The sequence below is a fragment of the Vipera ursinii genome (assembly GCF_947247035.1).
Source record: "Vipera ursinii genome assembly, chromosome: 2".
NCBI classification, from domain to species: domain Eukaryota; kingdom Metazoa; phylum Chordata; class Lepidosauria; order Squamata; family Viperidae; genus Vipera; species Vipera ursinii.
In genome coordinates this window covers 109,067,996-109,086,794 of record NC_139513.1, presented here as the reverse complement: position 1 = coordinate 109,086,794, position 18,799 = coordinate 109,067,996, and the positions used below count along the sequence as shown (strand labels likewise).

Below are 18,799 nucleotides of genomic sequence, written 5' to 3'. Positions count from 1 at the left end.
ATTCAGTGGTTCTGCTTTTTGGGCAGTTTTAGCTGAGGATTGTGAGGAACCAGATTGGTCTGTGGCTGTGTCTTTTATCATAAATAATATCACTCAATTATCTGCCACCATTTTTCAACATTTACATGAAGCCACGGGGGAAATCCATTGCTATCCTGGTCTGCACTGCGATTAAAGTCTTATCCTAGAACTGGGAGACTGTTGGGGGTCTAAGGTTGATTCCCCCCACCCCCAGCATTCAACTGAAGTCCATTTCCTATTGCATGATACATATTTTATATAGTTATGCTCTTCTAGCAGTCTTCGAGTGCTAGTTTCAAGAAAACTTCTGTTGCTGAACAACTGATTACAAGTGATTGCAGATTGTACTAAGAACTGCTAGATCTAACAGGATTGATAGGTTTATGAAATTGGTGTAAATTAAAGCAGACAGCCTGGAAGTGTTGTGGGAAAGAATAGATATACTCCAGGACTGATGGCATAAAATTATAGGATAACTCTCATCTTCCAAAAGATTACTTCCATTGGCAACACATTCAAGAGCTGAAATGTGGCTTTCAAATATAGTAGCTTCTATTTCTAAATTCCTAGCAATTCCTTGCATTTCCCCATCATTATCAGTTCATTATAGGAATATAGGTAGTTCTGAGAATGAAACTTCAGGTTTAACTTCACATGATTCAGTATCTGTAGGAATTCTTTCCCAGGAGCATGGACAAAATATCCCATATTTACTATAAAGGTAAAGGTAAAGGTTCCCCCGCACATGCGTGCTAGTCGTTTCCAACTCTAGGGGCCGGTGCTCATCTCCGTTTCAAAGCCGAAGAGCCAGCGCTTGTCCGAGGACGTCTCCGTGGTCATGTGGCCGGCATGACTAGACGCCAAAGGCACACGGAACGCTGTTACCTTCCCACTGTAGTGGTCCTTATTTTTCTACTTGCATTTTTACGTGCTTTCGAACTGCTAGGTGGGCAGAAGCTGGGACGAGTAACAGACGCTCACTCTGTTACGCGGCACTCGGGATTCGACCCGCCAAACTGCCGATCTTCTGATCGACAAGCTCAGCATTACTATGCTGTTGTATTATTCTCAACCTACTTTGGCAAAATATTATTGGAACAATATTCTGAATTGAACAGCAGTGAAGCAATTGCAATAGCATGCCATCAGGAATGCTATCAAGGGGACAAATATTTCTGCCAGAACAATGGAACTATAGGAACTTGCTCTCCTATTCTAGGACATGTTCCCAATTCTCTGCATACAAGAACACTATGCATAGTTGTTTGGTCTATAAAATATGTCACAAGTGTGATGTTTCAAGCAAGTGTAAAGCTATTAAATCTATTCATAAATGTGCAGATAGCTTTGAGAAAAGTTATTTGATGAAAAATTCATAACAAAATAACCTTATAGTGGTCACTAACCAGTTGCTAAAAAATTAATACAAGAGCAAAAAAAAACATTGAAAACCTCTAGAGTTCCAGATAGATTTATTAAAAACTGCTTGTTGGCTACATTAATATTTTATGTCACATGTTAGCTTTATCTATACAAGTGTTTTTCAAGTTAGAATGATTGAATATGGATGCTTCTTCTTGCTTAAAGTTACAACACTCCTTAAAACATTTTTAAAATATTCTCCACCTTACAATCTATTTTATCCTTACCTTGTTTCAATAAAATAAAAAAAACACAAGAAAAGACAAATTGTGTTTGTTAGGCAGCAGCATCTCCTATTTGGAATGTCTTATTCTGATTACTGCAGAATTTGAAAAATTGTAACTCCATAAGAAATTAGGTAGAAACTATCAAATAATGAAGTACATGATTTTTTCAAAACAAAAATGTAAACTTTGTAAAATTGCAGTTTTATGTTTGTTCTTTTTCACAGATATAAGGAAAATATTCTGTACAAGCAGTTTTCTTTTTCCTACTTTTAGAATCTTTCCAGAGATTATACATACAGTCTTCTTTTTTATTATTTTCAATAGATTGAGTCCTGTTAAGAAAAAATGCCAAGCATTTATTATTAGAAAAGGAAGATCTTTCCTACAGTGTCAGTTAAGAATAAATAAATTCAGGATGACTTTCAACCTGAGGTTCTTTAGCACTGCTAGGATATAGCTTTTTCTTACAATCTATTGGAACCAAAATTAAGGTGATAAGTTTGTACAATGCTTGAATATCACTATTTGATCAGTAAGGTAAAGGTAAAGGTTCCCCCGCACATGCGTGCTAGTCGTTTCTGACTCTAGGGGCCGGTGCTCATCTCCGTTTCAAAGCCGAAGAGCCAGCGCTTGTCCGAGGACATGTCCGTGGTCATGTGGCCGGCATGACTAGACACCAAAGGCGCACGGAACGCTGTTACCTTCCCACTATAGTGGTCCCTATTTTTCTACTTGCATTTTTACGTGCTTTCGAACTGCTAGGTTGGCAGAAGCTGGGACGAGTAACAGGCGCTCACTCTGTTTTGCGGCACTTAGGATTTGACCCGCCAAACCGCTGACCATCTGATCAACAAGCTCAGCGTCCTAACTCACTGAGCCACCGCTTCCCCTTTGATCAGTATCTCAGTGCATATAATGGTTTTATTTGTTATATATCTCATCCATTTTGCTCCCTCACCAATCTCTCCAGGCAGGAACAAGAATTAAGTAAAGATTTTGAGATGAACCAAACTATGTTTCTTTATTCAGTGGATTGACATGGCTGCCCATCTCATGCATGTTGACTCTGGGTATTAAAAATACTAAAAACATGTACTAAAATAAAAAAAAACCTATAGCATCTGGGAAAAGGGTAAAGAAGCTATAATTCAACACTCAAGCAATTTTTTTTCTAATATGGATAGCAATAGCAAAAACTCCAACAGCACTTAGCAGTCAATCCACTGTGGACAGGTTAACTATGCACCTGTGCTTGAAGGCAGTTAAAAAAAATAACGTATGAGATTTGGAATAAAATGAAAAATGTGTCTGATCTTTGTAGATCTTTGTTCTGACTGTAATATCTAGCTGGCTATTTGCCAGGTTTCCCCCCTGGCACCTTCTTCCCAGTGTACCACCCACCACTCAACCTGGAAAGGCAGCCATGAATAAAAAGCAAGACTGCCCATCATCCTTTCCTCACTCAGCTTTATGCCTGGGTGAACCTACCAATAGGCAGGTCCTCGTGTTAGATGAATTAGGGTATTCTTCCATTAAGGATTTTACCCAATGGTTAGGTAAATATGGTTGTTAACTTTTCTTGGTGGCAATCCAGGACTTGACTTTTATGGAAGAGATGCCACCAAGAGATACACATTTCCTCCTCAGTGTCGCTCACAAGCTATGGTTTTCCCTCTCCTCTCCAGACTTTCTATAACGGAAGAAGAGGGAAACCTTGAAAAGCAGCCTATAATAGACTCCTCCATGGGTGGGTCTCCACGAAGCGGTCTCCTTTCTTTTGAGCAGCTTAAATGAACATGGCAAGTGATAGTTTGTCCCTACAAGCAAGAGGTTTTGATCTACTCTACTCATGATGTAAAGGTGTCACCATAATGAAAAAATACCTTTAAAATGTTTTGAAAAATCTATTTCAATTCCATTCATCTGTGGCTACTCTTCCTACAGGTTCCTTCTCTCTTTTTCTCTCCTAAAAGACTTATCGAGAAAGGAACAGTCAGAGGAAGAGCCATCATCAGTTAAGTTTTACTTACGCCTCTGGAAAGGGTTTGCCATTTATCCACATCCACTTGTCTTTAGGGTGCCTCCTGAGGCCAATCCAATAGCTAGAATTTTTTAGATGGTCCAGAAATTCCTGGGGAAAAATTAAAGCAAAAAAGGATTATATTAATGTCCAGAGCTATGACTGAGATCCAATTCACTGAATCAGGACTTAAGGGTACTGGTGGCATTCACCCAAACTAGGATTGCAGCAGATTTACGTTTACTGAATTTCACTTCTCTCAAAACAATCCAAGATAATAGAAAAAAAGCTCTATTTGAAAATTCTTTAAAAATACAAAACACACAGATGTGAATTAATGAATCTCAATTATTTATACTGAAAGGAAAATTCAGAGATTTCCAGAATGCCATCCAGCAGCAAGCTTTAACAGATAACTCTGAGGACAGATTGGGATTAACAATGGGGTCAATTAGCTTTTCCCAGTTGTGCTCAAGTATACTTCAAACATGCTGTGGCAAAATTCTTTGTCCTGATGTTGTTTTCATTTCATCCTCAACTCATATCTGAGGCGCTTTGAAGTTGCCCTTATCTGTTTTGATGTTAAAGCAACTCCCCCCCCTCCTTAAATTGGCCACAGGCTTGGGAGTTTTACAATGAGGTAACTCACGTTCAGTTCAGTGTCACAGTCAAGTAACTCCTTGGGGATGGAATCAGTGTGGCATCTATTGGCCATTTTGTGATTGTGTGGGCAGATGCAATGAATCATCTGGTCCCTGGCATTATATTCCAGGGACATTCTGCTTGAGGCAGTGGGGAGTCTGTGTTATTTCACAGTGGACTCTCCTCTGTACCCACTAGGTCTCCAAGTCAATAAAAAAGGTAAAGGTTCCCCCACAAGGTTCCCCCGCACATGCGTGCTAGTCATTTCCGACTCTAGGGGCCGGTGCTCATCTCCGTTTCAAAGGCGAAGACCCAGCGCTTGTCCGAGGATGTCTCTGTGGTCATGTGGCCGGCATGACTAGACGCCAAAGACGCACAGAACGCTGTTACCTTCCCACCGCAGTGGTCCCTATTTTTCTACTTGCATTTTTACGTGCTTTCGAACTGCTAGGTTGGCAGAAGCTGAGACGAGTAACAGGCGCTCACTCTGTTACGCGGCACTCGGGATTTGACCTGCCAAACTGCCAACCTTCTGATCGACAAGCTCAGCGTCCTAACCCACTGAGCCACCGCATTCCTTCTCCAAGTCAATACTTGGCTTAAAAACGTAGGTCACCCTGAACAGCAGCTGAAGAGCAGTAATGGCAGGGGGAGGAAGAAATGTTAGTGCAAAGGAAGAGAGAGGGAACTCTGCACTAATTCTTGTCCTTCTCACACTATAAATCAGGACACCACCATTTAGCCGCAAGCTAGAACAGAAGGTTCAGAGGATAAATTCAGAATAACAGTCAGATGAGTAATTGTTTTGCCAGTATATTTTTTTTAGTATGCATTGGAATAATGCAGCTTCAAATCTGGAATCTCTCTTAAGCCTGTGTACATGTCAGCTAGCTAAAAGTGCTTGTGATTTTTATTAAAGAGAGAGGGGGGGAGCTTCTTTTTGTGAAAGTTTCAAATCTTTAATAAAACGGAGAATGTTCAGGAGATATACTCTCCTCTTAAAATGTTAAGATTTCTTTCACACATACTTAATCTTTAGGAAACAGATGGCAGTAGAAAATCTGAATCACACTCAGTTGCAAATGTTTGTATTGTGCCTTACCTAAGAATAGGGGTGGGTGAGGAACGGTAGCAGGAGAAACGTTAAGAGGGCAAGATAATCTGTCTCATAAGGAATGGCTCACCTGCTTATCTGTGTCATTTTTATCATCAGTCACTACCAGGTGAGCGTTGAGGCTTTGGCAGTTACTCATTGCCTTCTCCCAAGGTTGCTGATCAGCAGAGAAGTAGTAGCAATTTGTCTGGAACTTCAGCCAGCCTTTTGGACACTGAGGGATAACTGCAGGGCACAGAACCATGCAATATGGTAAGTAAGAGGGTGTTGCAAGGATTCTATACTTCCAAATTACTATTCCAATATGGTACAAATAAAAAACACACCTGCTATCCTTTTCCTAAGCCTTATAAAAATAGTACTAACTAAAATTAATTAAAAAGAAAATAACAAAAGAACCTCAAAGGGTAAACTCGATGGACTATGAGGTCTTTTTCTGCCGTTAATTTTCTACGTTTCTATGACTTTCCTCCAACCCCTCTACTTATTACAGCTTTAAAATGGTGCAATTTCCCCAATCTCTGGATAGCCGAAGCATGCATATTTATGGAGACATACTCCATTTCTGCAGGGTCAAAGATTTTCTCAATAGGGGATCATCACTTTCTGCTTCTGCACATAATTCTCCTCTGTCTCTGCATCTAGGTGACTGAATGAACCATACAAGAGAAATGCAAGAGCATGAGTCACCTACAAAGTTGGTTGATTAGAAGGAAACGAAAGTAGTATAGTGAAACTCTTGTTTTGTGGGAAACTATTTTGTTATAGCTGAATTAATTTATTTCTTATTGCCCGTAAATGAGTTCTCTCGTAGCAATGGTTTGATAATGACAACTAAACATGAGTAGGCACATCAGACAAGGATGTGATTGAAATGTTGGACGTACATTTCAAAAAGGCCAGCAGAAAAGCAGCTGTTGCTATCAACAGGGATACACACACCAAGATGTAAAGGACGATCTTAGAGGCTCTCGAAGAGATGCAACCCGTCTGACTGGCAATATGCACAAATGAAGACGCCCCTGTAAATAACCAATAGAAAGCAAACGGATTACTATATCGTTCGATGGCTGGTTGAAGAAAGCAGAGCACATGTATATAAGCAGAAGGAGGCATAGGTACAAAAGTCAGAATACTGAAAAGGGCCCATGCTTGAGTAAATTATCTCCCTCCCATCCCCGAGAAGGGGACATTGTGGGATATGAAGGGAAAGATGGGTCAAAATAATTCTACCTTGGCCATATGTCATAAACTTTTATACTTTTTAAACCTGAGGACAGAGAGGTTTAAAAAGACAGCCAGGAGTTCTGGTTTATAATTTATTGAAGATACTATACCAATTCAACGGAGCCACCTAGACCCTAAAATGCTTCAAGATAAAATAAAAAAAACCTAGAAGACTGCCAACAATTTCACAATCAAATATTCATAAAATCACCTTCTCATTCCTCTGTAGCACTGTTAACAATGTAGCAATTATTTAAATAGGCATGAATAGAGCATGTCGGTGGAGGGGGTCATTGAAATCATACATATCTCCCCTCCACATTGGGACTTTTTAATTTTTCCCAAACTAGAAAAATCCCCCATGATTTTAAATTTACATCCCTAGATGCTTTTGTGTTTTTAAGAATTTCATACCTGACTTTGATTTCATTGCTCTTGTTCTGTTTGGAGGTACAACGTTCTGATAATTTCTTTCAGAATGGTCAAGATTGCTTCCAAAGACTAGAAAAAGAAACACTGTTAAGTTCTGCTCTTCTTTTTTAACCCTCATGACTGCATAAGTTGTTATATAGGAAAAGCTTGGCGTAGTTTGGTGTAAAAGGTTAAGGTGTTGGCCTAGAAACCAGGAGACTGTGAATTGTAGTTCCTGCCTTATGCATGAAAAACTAGCTGGGAGACCCACTTTTTCAGCCCAACTCAGAGAAGGAAGAAATATCATTGTGCCCAAGGCAGAAGTAAAACTTATAGTCTCCTGCTTTCCAGCCTGGTTCCTTAACTCACACCAAACCTGACGCTAACTTGAGCATGCCTCTCACCTCTACTCTGCCACCATTCTGCTCTAACAAGTAGGATGCAATAGCATTGTATAATCATTAAAACAAAATCTGTATTTTGAGCACAATCTTGTTCCTCCTGAATGCAAAGATTTCCCTGATGGTCTTTATAATGCACTGCAAAGACCTACCATAGTCCTGGATAACCCTGAAGTTGACTTTAAAGATTCCATTTGCAGTGGACTGGTAACAGGGTCAGGTTGATTCTCAGTCCAGACTAGGGACTGTTCTCGCTTTATGGGTCCCTGGGCCTTTCCTGTTTTCCCAGATATTCAGATGCCTTTATCCTTTGCCCCCCCCCACCCCCTCTGTTCCCACATTCTCTGCCCTTTGGCACTATATTTTTTAGAAGGGGAGGGGGACTTTGAGTCAGTGATGACTTCTAATGACCACCTGGAAAAATCTCTGAAGTTTTCTTACCAAGATTTCAGAAATGCCTCTTTTGCCATTGCCTATTTCCTGGGCCTGAAAGAGAGGTAGGAGTTGGAACTTACAATCTCCTGGTTTCTAGCCTGGTTCCTTAACTACTACGCCAAACTGGTTCTCCCAAAACCTGACCCTAAAATAGGCCCTTTCCCCTCCTTTATTGCACCACCATTGTTCTGATTAGTAGCCCAGCTGACAGAGTATATACATGGAGGAAGGGTGTATCGTGAGTTGGGGTGAACATCTGGTTGGTATCAAGGGCGAAAGAGCAAAACGTCAAAGGTATGGAGGGGAGCACAAAGAGAAACAGAAGTGAGCAAATGATCATGAGTTAGTTCTGCTCCTGACTAGTGCTATAAGTTGAAGGAATCCAGTTTCATGCTAGTGAAGAGTTTCAGATTCACAACTATCACCTTGGCCCATGATGCTACCACAGCCAGAATGGGATGGGATGGCATTTGTTGTCTTCCATCCAGCCTGGAATATAAGTAACTCTGTTGTGCTATAAAACAGCTATGGGAAGTGCAGACACTAGTGATGTTACTAGCACTAATGATGTTACCTAGTTTAGGTAATAAAACATCTGCAAGAAAACAACCAAGCTCAGGGAGCACCGAGGACCCCTCATTTCAATCCTGAGCTGCAAATATTCTCCTTTATTAGTACTCAATATTGCCCCAAGAAATGTTTCCCTGATCTTGTGCAAGTTCTCAGAAGAAATAAAATAATAATAAAAAATAATTAAAGTACTCTAGGACTTTACAATTCAAACATACAGGCATCTGCCACATAACATGTCAGACTTAACAATTGTCGATAAGAAAGATGAAAAGGACTGGATAGTGGATGTGGTAGTATCTGGAGACAGAAGAATAGAAGAGAAAGAACTGGAGAAGATAACAAAATACAAAAACCTGTAAACAGAAATACAACAACTTTGGAAAAAGAAAGCAAAACAGTACCAATAGTAATAGGCACCTTGGATGCAACCCCAAAACAATTGGAGCACCACTTGAACATACTGGCATTTACAAATTCACCATAAGCCAATTGCAAAAGGCAGCTTTACTTGGAACAACTTACATTCTGTGACGATTCCTCTAACACCATTAAACATCTCAGGTCCTTGGGAAGGACTGAATAGGTGGATAAAAATGTCAAATCCAGTCTGAACATCTGGCTAACTTTGCAATGAAACTCATCAGCAGAAGAGAAAACTTATAATGCAGTCATTGGTGACAGAACTACCAAACCACTGCTCTGTCCAGGTTTATGTCAATCTGTGAGTGTTTTCAGGAAACCACATAAGGTCTGAAAAGTTTATAGAACTTCAGAGTAGCCTGAAGTGGTTAGTGGTAGGTAAGCAGTTCCCTAACCTTGACCACAAAAGCAAATGTGGTCAGTAACATGTGCCAGATCATACCCGTTTTTCATTACATCATGAAAAGAGACTTTTTAAAAAACTGGAAGACTTAAAGATGATTTTGAGCTGCCTCAGGTCTGAATTGGGGATGATATATAGTAATTTCATGTGGACAAAGCAAAAGAAGAGGTTACTAAAACATTGTAATTCCATGTGGGTTGGCCTTTTGATGCAGTCTGTTCCCCCAGAGATTCCCATAATCATGTTCTTCTCTGAGATCTGCCTCAGATTTAAAAGTTGCTGCCCTGATTGAAGAGCTTAATCTGATACCCCAAACAGGATCAGGTTGTCATAGAAAAATATAGCTTTCATAGTTATTAGTAGAAGCCTTTTCCTACCTTTCATCTGGTCTTCCATGTTTTCTACTGCTCTGGTATGATAGGGCTCCAGAAATTTCTTCTAAAATAGGGTCCAGATACTTCCCCAAAGACAATCAGTATTTTATTTTGAGAGGATGACAATGCTTTTGTGTTGCAAAACTCCAAGAAGTTCTTCCTGTAATTTAGATACCACACAAACAAACACAAACACTTCCATGCTGGGGCTTTTAGTTGTTCATTCAGTCCCTTCATTGAGTGACAGCTAACAAGGAAGGAAATGGCAACTTTATGGGGGAAAATATGGTGAATTCAGATAAAGTAGACTTGTTTCAAAGGAAGTCAGGTCGTTAAGGGAAAGGAAAAATTAGGAAACCAAAGAGTTAGGAAACATGAAAAAGGATTTCAAAATATTTGAGGACAATGTACAATGGTATAGGACAGGGGTAGGCAACCTTCGCTCCTTCAGACGCAATCTGAAGACGCATTTATTTGAACAAGCCGGCTTGGCCTGATGGGGGATGGGTTGGGTTTTTACTGCTGTTTTTAATATATGTATTTACTGTTTTAGCTTGGGCATATGTTTAATTCTTTTTTAACTTTTGTATTTTTTATATGTTTGCCCTGTTCACCGCCCTGAGTCCTTCGGGAGAAGGGTGGTATATAAATAAAATTATTATTATAAGAGCCTTGGTGGAGCAGTGGGCTAATGCCTCCTTAAGTAACACCAGCTGCCTGCAATTAGTGCAGGTTCGCATCCCACCAGGCTCAAGGTTGACTCAGCCTTCCATCCTTCCGAGGTAGGTAAAATGAGGACCCAGATTGTTGGGGGCAATTAAGCTGACTTTGTAATAATGCCGCTTGGGGGGTGTATGAAAGCCCTAATAAGCAGGCATATACATAGAATGAAGGCTACTGCTAAGCTTGTAAGCCGCCCTGAGTCTTCGGAGAAGGGCGGGATATAAATGTAATAAAAATAAATAAATAAAAAATAAATTATTATTATTATTATTATTATTATTATTATTATTATTATTATTATTATTATTTTATGACTCATGGACTTCAACTCCCAGAATTCCTGGGCCAGCTGGCTCAGGAATTCTGGGAGTTGAAGTCCATGAGTCATAAAAGAGCCGAGGTTGCCTACCCCTGGCATAGGGTCTCCTGCTTAAGCGGGGGGGGGGGGTTGGACTAGATGACCTCTATAAGATCCCTTCCAATTCTGTTATTCGTCTAAACATCTGAACTTGAGAGTCATAGATATTCTCATAAAATGGTTTCCCATGGGAAAAGTGACTCTTGGGGTGTTTTGAATTTCCCATGTGCGCAAAGCAAAACTAATACTGTAGTTTTGCTATACAGCAGAATTTATTTCCTAAAGGTAAGTATATAAATCCTCTCTTTTGAACTCACCAGTGTTTGCTCTAACAGCCATTCCAGCTATGACAAATTGTAATGTGCCGAGCCTAACATTTTGCAGCATGCAGCCGTTGTGGTCAAACGAAGTAGTTTACACTCGTTTAACTACGATGATATTTTACACCGAGCAAGCCTCCCGCTCGCCTCCCAGCTGCTTTGAGTTTGGGACAGGCAGGCTAGGCGCCCGTTCCAGGCAGTTCTACCTCTCTTTCTGCCATCTAGTGGCCGCCCATTGTTTTTGCAGGCTAGTTCGGGGGAGTGCTACGGGGAAACTGGCTCGGCCGCGGACCCGTTGCCATAGCGACGCCTTCGGGTTCCCGCTGCTTCCGCTGTGCGCTCGTTCTTTCCGGTCCTCCTGCTGCCGGAAGAGAAAAGGAGCTGCGGTCGAGGGTTCATCTCGTTCTTTGGGTGAGAGATGGAGGGGGCGATTGGGGGTGGGGGAGGCTTGGTTTGCAAGAGAAACGATTGTAGCCCATGCTCCCCCGCCCCCCCGTCCTGTCACGGTCGTGTTGCCCCCAGTTCTCTAATTTGGAGGGAGGTTTCACTCTAGGGCAGGGGTCGGCAACCTCGGCTCTTTTATGACTCCTGGACTTCAACTCCCAGAATTCCTGAGCCAGCCAAGCTGGCTCAGGAATTCTGGGAGTTGAAGTCCAGGAGTCATAAAAGAGCCGAGGTTGCCTACCCCTGCTCTAAGGGCAGTTGGTGTCTGGCATGAGGAAGGTATTCCCTGCCGTATGTTACATTGAGTTTCAACATCGGATATAGCTGACGGGGCTGCCCCCAAGCAAATTTTGTGCTATGTAACGTTGCCGGGGGTCGTGGGGAGCATGGGCTTTAGCACTGGGGGGGGGGCGAAAGCCCTAATAAGCAGGCATATGCATACAATGAAGGGTATTGCTAAGCACATTGATTTGTGCTTAGATTGTAAGCCGCCCTGAGTCTTCGGAGAAGGGCGGGATATAAATGGGATTAAAAAAATAAATCTGTAAGTCCATCATAGAAAGCAAAACAATTTGGGAACGTTTTTCTCCCCCCCACCACCACCACCATGTAGTCTAAAGGAAACTCTCTCTGAAATGGGGGAGTTATGTAAGCCAAATTGTTTTGCTTCTGATTTACAGTTATGAAGTTGATAGCAAAAGCATCTAAATCGTACTGTCATCCAGAATACTTTAAGGATCCCGTCTGGGTCTGTCACGGGGACTGTTTCACTTTGGCCAATTAAAAGCTTCAGAAAAGCCAACACAATGTAATGAAAGTTATAATGTTCCGTTACTGTTTTCAGTTTCATCTGGATCAGAATGTTTTATGTTTATCGTAACTAACATTCATAGGCCTGCTTTTTTGAATTATATATATGTGTGTGTGTGTGTATAATTTAAATATAGTTATTTTTATATACGTATGCATATACATATATAACAAGGGATGCGGTGGCTCAGTGGATTAGGACGCTGAGCTTGTCAATCAGAAGGTCGGCAGTTTGGCGGGTCAAATCCCAAGTGCCGCGTAACAGAGTGAGCACCTGTTACTCGTCCCAGCTTCTGCCAACCTAGCAGTTCGAAAGCACGTAAAAATGCGAGTAGAAAAATAGGGACCACTACGGAGACGTCCTCAGACAAGCGCTGGCTCTTCGGCTTTGAAACAGAGATGAGCACCGGCCCTAGTCGGAAATGACTAGCACGCATGTGCGGGGGAACCTTTACCTTCATATATATATATATATATATATATATATATATATATATATATATATATATATATATATATATATATATATATATATATATATTGTAGCCATGTATTTATTGCCTCGGTAAGTTTTTTTTTCCCCTCCTCAGTAGCACTATGGATGCGCGTTTTACCCGTGGAAAGTCTGCTATCCTTGAACGTTCGCTCACCCGGCCCAAGACAGATGTAAGCCTCAGTGCCTTTTCCCTGCTGTTTTCCGAGATTGTACAGTATTGCCAGAACAGGGTCTATTCTGTTTCTGAGCTTCAGAACAAACTTTCTGAGCTAGGCCAGCAGGTGGGAACTCGTATCCTGGATGTGCTGGTAATGCGAGAGAAAAATGGTAAGCGGGAAACCAAGGTCATCAACGTTCTGCTCTTCATCAAGGTGACTGTTTGGAAGGCTCTCTTTGGGAAGGAAGCTGACAAGCTTGAGCAAGCCAACGATGATGACAAGACCTACTACATCATTGAGAAAGAGCCTCTTATCAATACTTACATTTCCATTCCCAAGGAGAACAGCACCCTCAACTGTGCTTCCTTCACCGCCGGCATTGTGGAGGCCATGCTCACTTGCAGTGGATTCCCTGCTAAAGTCACAGCCCATTGGCACAAAGGGACCACACTCATGATTAAATTTGATGAGTCAGTTATCACACGTGACAAAGCCTTGGATGGTCGTTGATATATTTTGTATAAGTAAATTTGAATTGTCCTTGTGTGTATATGTATATATAGAGAGTATGTATAGATACGTGCACACATTCTACAATAAAGTAATTTATTCATAGGTACTTTGAAACCCTGATTATATGCAAATGGTATTTGGTGAGGGGAAATCAAGATCCAGCATCAGAAAAAGCTACTGTGTTTAATAGTTCCCTTTTCAACTTAGTTCTTGTCAGATAATCCTTGACTTCTAGGCATTCTGAAAAGAGCTGTAATCTCAGATATTTGGAGGATATCAGTCTGGGAAAGGCAATATATTGCATTTCTTGGTTACTGTCCTGTTGAAGTTTGACAGTATTAATGAAACAATGCATGCTCTACCATCAGGTTATTTGATTATGCTGTTGTCCTTTTTACTTAGTCCTTTCAATTATTTGTGACTATTGCAGCCAATTTTCTTTCTGTACCTGAAATAAGAAATTGGACCTATGTTGATATTTCATTTAAAATGTATATTTTTAGAGCTAGTAGAATGCAGCGGTCAAGAGTGAGGGTTTTGCCTGTTTCTGTGAAGTGTGTTTTTCACTGATGATGCTCTTTTTGCTCTGAGTACTAGGAGATAAATCTGCTTTACTACCTACCAGCAGAGACTGTGACAGAGTATTAAGTAAAGCTCTTTTGAGAGTTGGGCCAAAACTCTCACACATTTCCTGTCAACTTAATCAGCCTTTCATGCAACTCCCCTGCTACATTTTGAGAAAGGGAGGGTAATAATTACAACTGCAATGTACATGATTATCTCTCTTTTTAGAAAAAGTAAATGAGAAGACCATGAGTATAGACTCCATACAGAAGAGTAAGCTATAGCTTGCTTATATGGATAGAATGCATGACGGGTGCCAGGCTTGAGCGTTTTTTCAAGTTCATCTAAACAACCCAGAGTTTTACATTTAGTGCTTAATAATTAACCAGAATTTCTTCAATCCTAGTTTTGGGAGCAAAATGAAAATTAGTCCTGGTTATTTCCTCTTCCAGCTGCAAAGTGGAGCGTAGAGCATTGTGTTTTCAAATCTTGGCTTAAACTCTATTCATATATGTAATTTTGACCAGCTTTACCCAGGACTGATTTGTCATTTAATACATCAGTCTGTTCTTACTGTTTAATGCGCTTGATGTTTTGGAGAATTGGTTTACTGAAAAAAATAAACTTTGTGAAATAGCCCTTTAAGGACTGTTTTTAATCTCTCCTTCTGAGTGTAGCCCATTTGACATCATTCAGGCTTCCGAATGCTCTTCAAGTGTGCCCCATGTAGAATGCATTGCAGTAGTCCCAAGTGTGAACTGAGTAAGGCTTGGATGACTAAGCACAGTGACTCCTGATCCAGCAAAGGCTGCAACTGGTGCACAACCCAAAGTTATGCAAAGGCTCTGCTAGCCACGACTGCCATCTACTCTCCAAGCAGTAGTTGGGAGTCCAGGAGAACCCTAAGTTGCAGACCAAACCTATCTGGGGTAGTGCCACCCTATCCAGAGCTAAAGATCTTGAAGCTTCAGGGACCCAAACCCATTTGGTCTTGCCAGGGTTCAGCCGAAGCTGCTTGTCCCCCATCCAGACTCCCACAGCCTCCAGGCACCATGAGAAGGAAGCAGTAGCCTCACTTGGAGATGGAGATATAAAGTTGAGTATCATCCATGTATTGATGATATCTCAACCCATGGTGATGGATGATCTTACTCAGCGACTTCATGTTGATATTAAAGGAGTGGAGAGAGTACCATCCATGTGACAAACCAAAGAAGAGCAGCTGTGGATTGGATCTCTCCCTATCAATACCACTTGGGACCATCCTTGGAGTAAAGAGTCAAACCAGTGCAAGACTGTGCTGTCTGGTCCCAGACCCCCTAACCAGCCCAAAAGGATACCATGGTTGGTGGTGTTGAAGGCTGCTGAGAGGTCAAGGAGAGCAAGAATGGTTGCACTACCCCCATCCTGCTCCTTGTCAGAAGTTTTCTGAGATTAAACTGTCAAACTCAGAGGAGTAGTTTGTAGCTACTCTATGTAGCTTATCTGGATTTTGTATATTTTTAATGCAAACAGGTAAATGCAACTGGGGTGGGGGGAAAACCTGTGATGTATAAGTCTCTGGTAACTTGTTCTGGCCCACTGTTTGTTTTTTTATATTCCCTTTCCTTCTTTATTTGGAAAAAGAAATTCTTTCAGATGTTAGAAAAGTGAATCTGTGATGAAGAGGTGGTTGACACTTGTGTTGTGAATACTGGATAAGGAACACTGCGTTGAGTGAATGTACTGTATACTGGATTGACAGGGAAGAAGGTGAGGATTCTGAGCTAAACCTTCCCTTCTCCAACAAATGGAGGACTTAGCTTAAAGGCAGTAGAAATACTGTACAAATTTATCAGAATTCTTGGAATCACTGAAACTGCAAAACTACGCTCCTTCCAGTCCACGGAAAAACCTCTCTCCACGAAACCGGTCCCTGGTGCCCAAAAGGTTGGGGGCCGCTGCTGTAAAGCACTATGGAGTGATATGTAAATCTAAGTGCTATTGCTAAGTGCTATGAAAGAGATAGGAAAGACTAGTGGTATAAACTAAATTTAGCTCTATTTCATTGTCTTACCTCAGGCCTTATTTCTGGTACTGGCATATTATTTCTTGCTTCTTTTCTGCACTTTGCATAATGTCACTTACCTTAAAAGAGAATAGCATGATGTATATGTACTGTATGTATATATCAGGATTGTAATGACTTATTTTCTATGATAGTCTATTAACAAGCTATAAAAGCAATATACTACAGAGACAATATTTGCAAATTACCTGCTCACTAAATTTGTAACCCCGAAATCAGTACTCGCAGCACTTTCACAGACATGTGCAGAGCAGTGAAAAATTTGAGTCACTTGAGGTACATGTTCCCAATTGAGGTTGAACACGGCGATGCACCGCCTTTGGCTTTCAGACTCTAAACAAGTGTTCCATATTTCTTCTTAAAAGAATGCTTCATTATTTACTAATTCAGTGTTCATGGCAACTTTATAGAACATAACTACCACAAATGATGAGAATCAACTGCATATTGATGCCGTCTTTGTCACTGCTAGAAAAGTAGCTCCGGAAATAATGGGTGGAATTATAATCCATATTCACATGGCTGCTTTGTCATATTCTGCTTTCATGATGTCCTAAATCTTACTGTCATTCTCGTAGTGTGACGGCCAGGGCTGCATTATTATCCACATAGCTTTAACCTTTATCATAGTTTCCCAGCAATACTCACAATGTGAAAAATCTGCTTCATGTTGGCATCTTCAATGCTTGAGTTACTTCACATGGTAGTATTTTTTATTCCTTTCCCTCCATACCACTGAGTGATTATTTCGCAGGGGGTTTTTTCCAGTCACAGAACCAGTTTGGTGTAGTCATAAAAGGTGTTGGCCTGGAAATCAAGAGGCTGTGAGTTGTGGTCCTCTCTTAGATTTGAAAGCTGGGTGGGTGACTTTGGGCCAGTCTCTCTCTCTCTCTCTCTCTCTCTCTCTCTCTCTCTCTCTCTCTCTCTCTCTCTCTCTCTCTCTCCCACTTCACAGGGTTGTTGTGGTGGGGGAAATAGGGGACAAGAGGATTACGTATGTTTGCCACCTTGACTGATTAATTTTATTCATAATATAGATTGATTATTACTGTAATTGTTTCACCCATTGACCACATGATGGCAGCAAGAGTGAGTGGCATTTTGTATTTCTTGGCTGCCTTTTGGCATTACTGAATATTTGTGCCATCACAGCATCCATTCTGTTAAGGAGTTTGAAAAAACAACATTTTAGCTCTGTGAGGATAGGTGGAGAGAAAGTCCATCAAAGCAGAAAGGACAAAGAAAAGTAAGAACAGCTTTAACGGTTGCAAACGTCAACACTTCCTAACTGCACTTACGGTGGGAAAACTGACTCACCAAGAGGTGATGGGTTATTTTAAATCACTTTGGATGATGCTATGAATACTGGCGGACACTCCGAAACTATCCCCAGATATTTCTCATTTTGAAATATTCTATTCACAATACATACAATCAGGAACTTTTTATGGACAGTTACTTAGATTAATTGTTCCAGTTATAGAAAGGTCCTCACACAAAATCTGCTTTAGTATGTGAAAAGATCAGATGCATTTACTTTGGTGAATCAAGTCAGTGCAATACAGTACATTGGTCAGAATGCAATCCCAGACTTTAAGCGTTTGGCATTTTCACACAGCCCTCTGGTCAAAAAGCAACTTTTCACTAACACAGCAAAGAGTGAGAAGAAAGTGGGCAATAGGGATGGATATGAGAAGATCTCCAGGCCCCTCAGATCCCTCACTTTCTTCCCTGTCAGTCCAATATACATTCATAGAATGCAGCACACACACACAAACACACAAACACACACACACACACACACACAGAGAGAGAGAGAGAGAGAGAGATATCTTTTTCAAGTGGCATTTATTTAGATTTACATTAAAATATATCAGACGCAGACAAGTTACATGAAAATATCTTGGTTTGAGTTTGACAGTTTAATTTCAGAAGATTTCAATGTTTGATACAGCAAGTATTCTAAAATATACATCTGCTCCTTTGAGACTTGTCATATGCTGTTCCTCCGTGGCTTTGTTCCTCAAAACATTAGTGATCTATTTCTGTACTGAATTGTGAAGAGGGAAGTTACAGAAGGTGAAAAACAGAACTTTTCAACTCATTATTTATGAATTATATAAGTGTATGCAATTGGAATGATTTATTCTTTTGCTATCCCTACTTTATTTGGTATAGATATCTGGCTGAATCAGATTATTAGGACTCAGCCACAATGAAAAGATTTGAGGAAAAACTGTTAGAGAATCAAGTATATATAACTTTCAAAGAAAGAACAACTCAACATATAAATACTGAATAAAACGCTAAAGACTTTTCTAGGATGAAAGTGATGAAGACACCATATTCAGAGAAAAGCAACTAAGATGATCAAAGGCCTGGAGACTAAAACATATGAAGAATGGCTGCAGGACTTGGGTTTGGCTGGTCTATTTTATTTTTATTTTTATTTTATTAAATTTATATACCGCCCTTTCCCGAAGGACTCGGGGTGGTTTACAGGGCATTTAAAACAACCAGTACAAAAGTTAAAAACATTAAAAAAAGATTAAATCATCACTAAAATTAAAAACCCCAGTTAAAAATTCTCAGCCTGGGCCGGAGAGCTCAAAGAGCCGGGTCTTCAGGTCCCGGCGAAATGTGCGAAGGTCGGGG

At 40.7% G+C, this 18,799-nt stretch overlaps 2 protein-coding genes across 5 annotated transcripts; one reads left to right on the top strand and one right to left on the bottom strand.

The window, feature by feature from the left end:
- Positions 1–1,357: 1,357 nt before the first annotated feature.
- On the bottom strand, positions 1,358–9,727 carry CLEC4M (C-type lectin domain family 4 member M). Of its 4 annotated transcripts, none has more exons than XM_083351642.1 (6): positions 9,694–9,727; positions 7,088–7,174; positions 6,334–6,468; positions 5,517–5,671; positions 3,701–3,801; positions 1,358–2,002 (listed from the first exon to the last, which is right to left on the bottom strand). In XM_083351642.1, the coding sequence occupies exons 1-6, from the start codon at positions 9,710–9,712 to the stop codon at positions 1,873–1,875; spliced, it is 627 nt and encodes a 208-aa protein (XP_083207768.1). In that variant the 5' UTR covers positions 9,713–9,727; the 3' UTR covers positions 1,358–1,872. The 4 variants fall into 4 exon arrangements, with proteins under 4 accessions (XP_083207768.1, XP_083207767.1, XP_083207770.1 ...); XM_083351641.1 differs by lacking the exon at positions 9,694–9,727 and adding an exon at positions 9,016–9,093; XM_083351644.1 differs by lacking the exon at positions 6,334–6,468.
- TRAPPC5 (trafficking protein particle complex subunit 5) lies at positions 5,667–13,618 on the top strand. The gene is made up of 3 exons (XM_083351648.1): positions 5,667–5,698; positions 11,339–11,502; positions 12,936–13,618. The coding sequence occupies exon 3, from the start codon at positions 12,943–12,945 to the stop codon at positions 13,507–13,509; it is 567 nt and encodes a 188-aa protein (XP_083207774.1). The 5' UTR covers positions 5,667–5,698; positions 11,339–11,502; positions 12,936–12,942; the 3' UTR covers positions 13,510–13,618.
- The last annotated feature ends 5,181 nt before the right edge of the window (positions 13,619–18,799 follow it).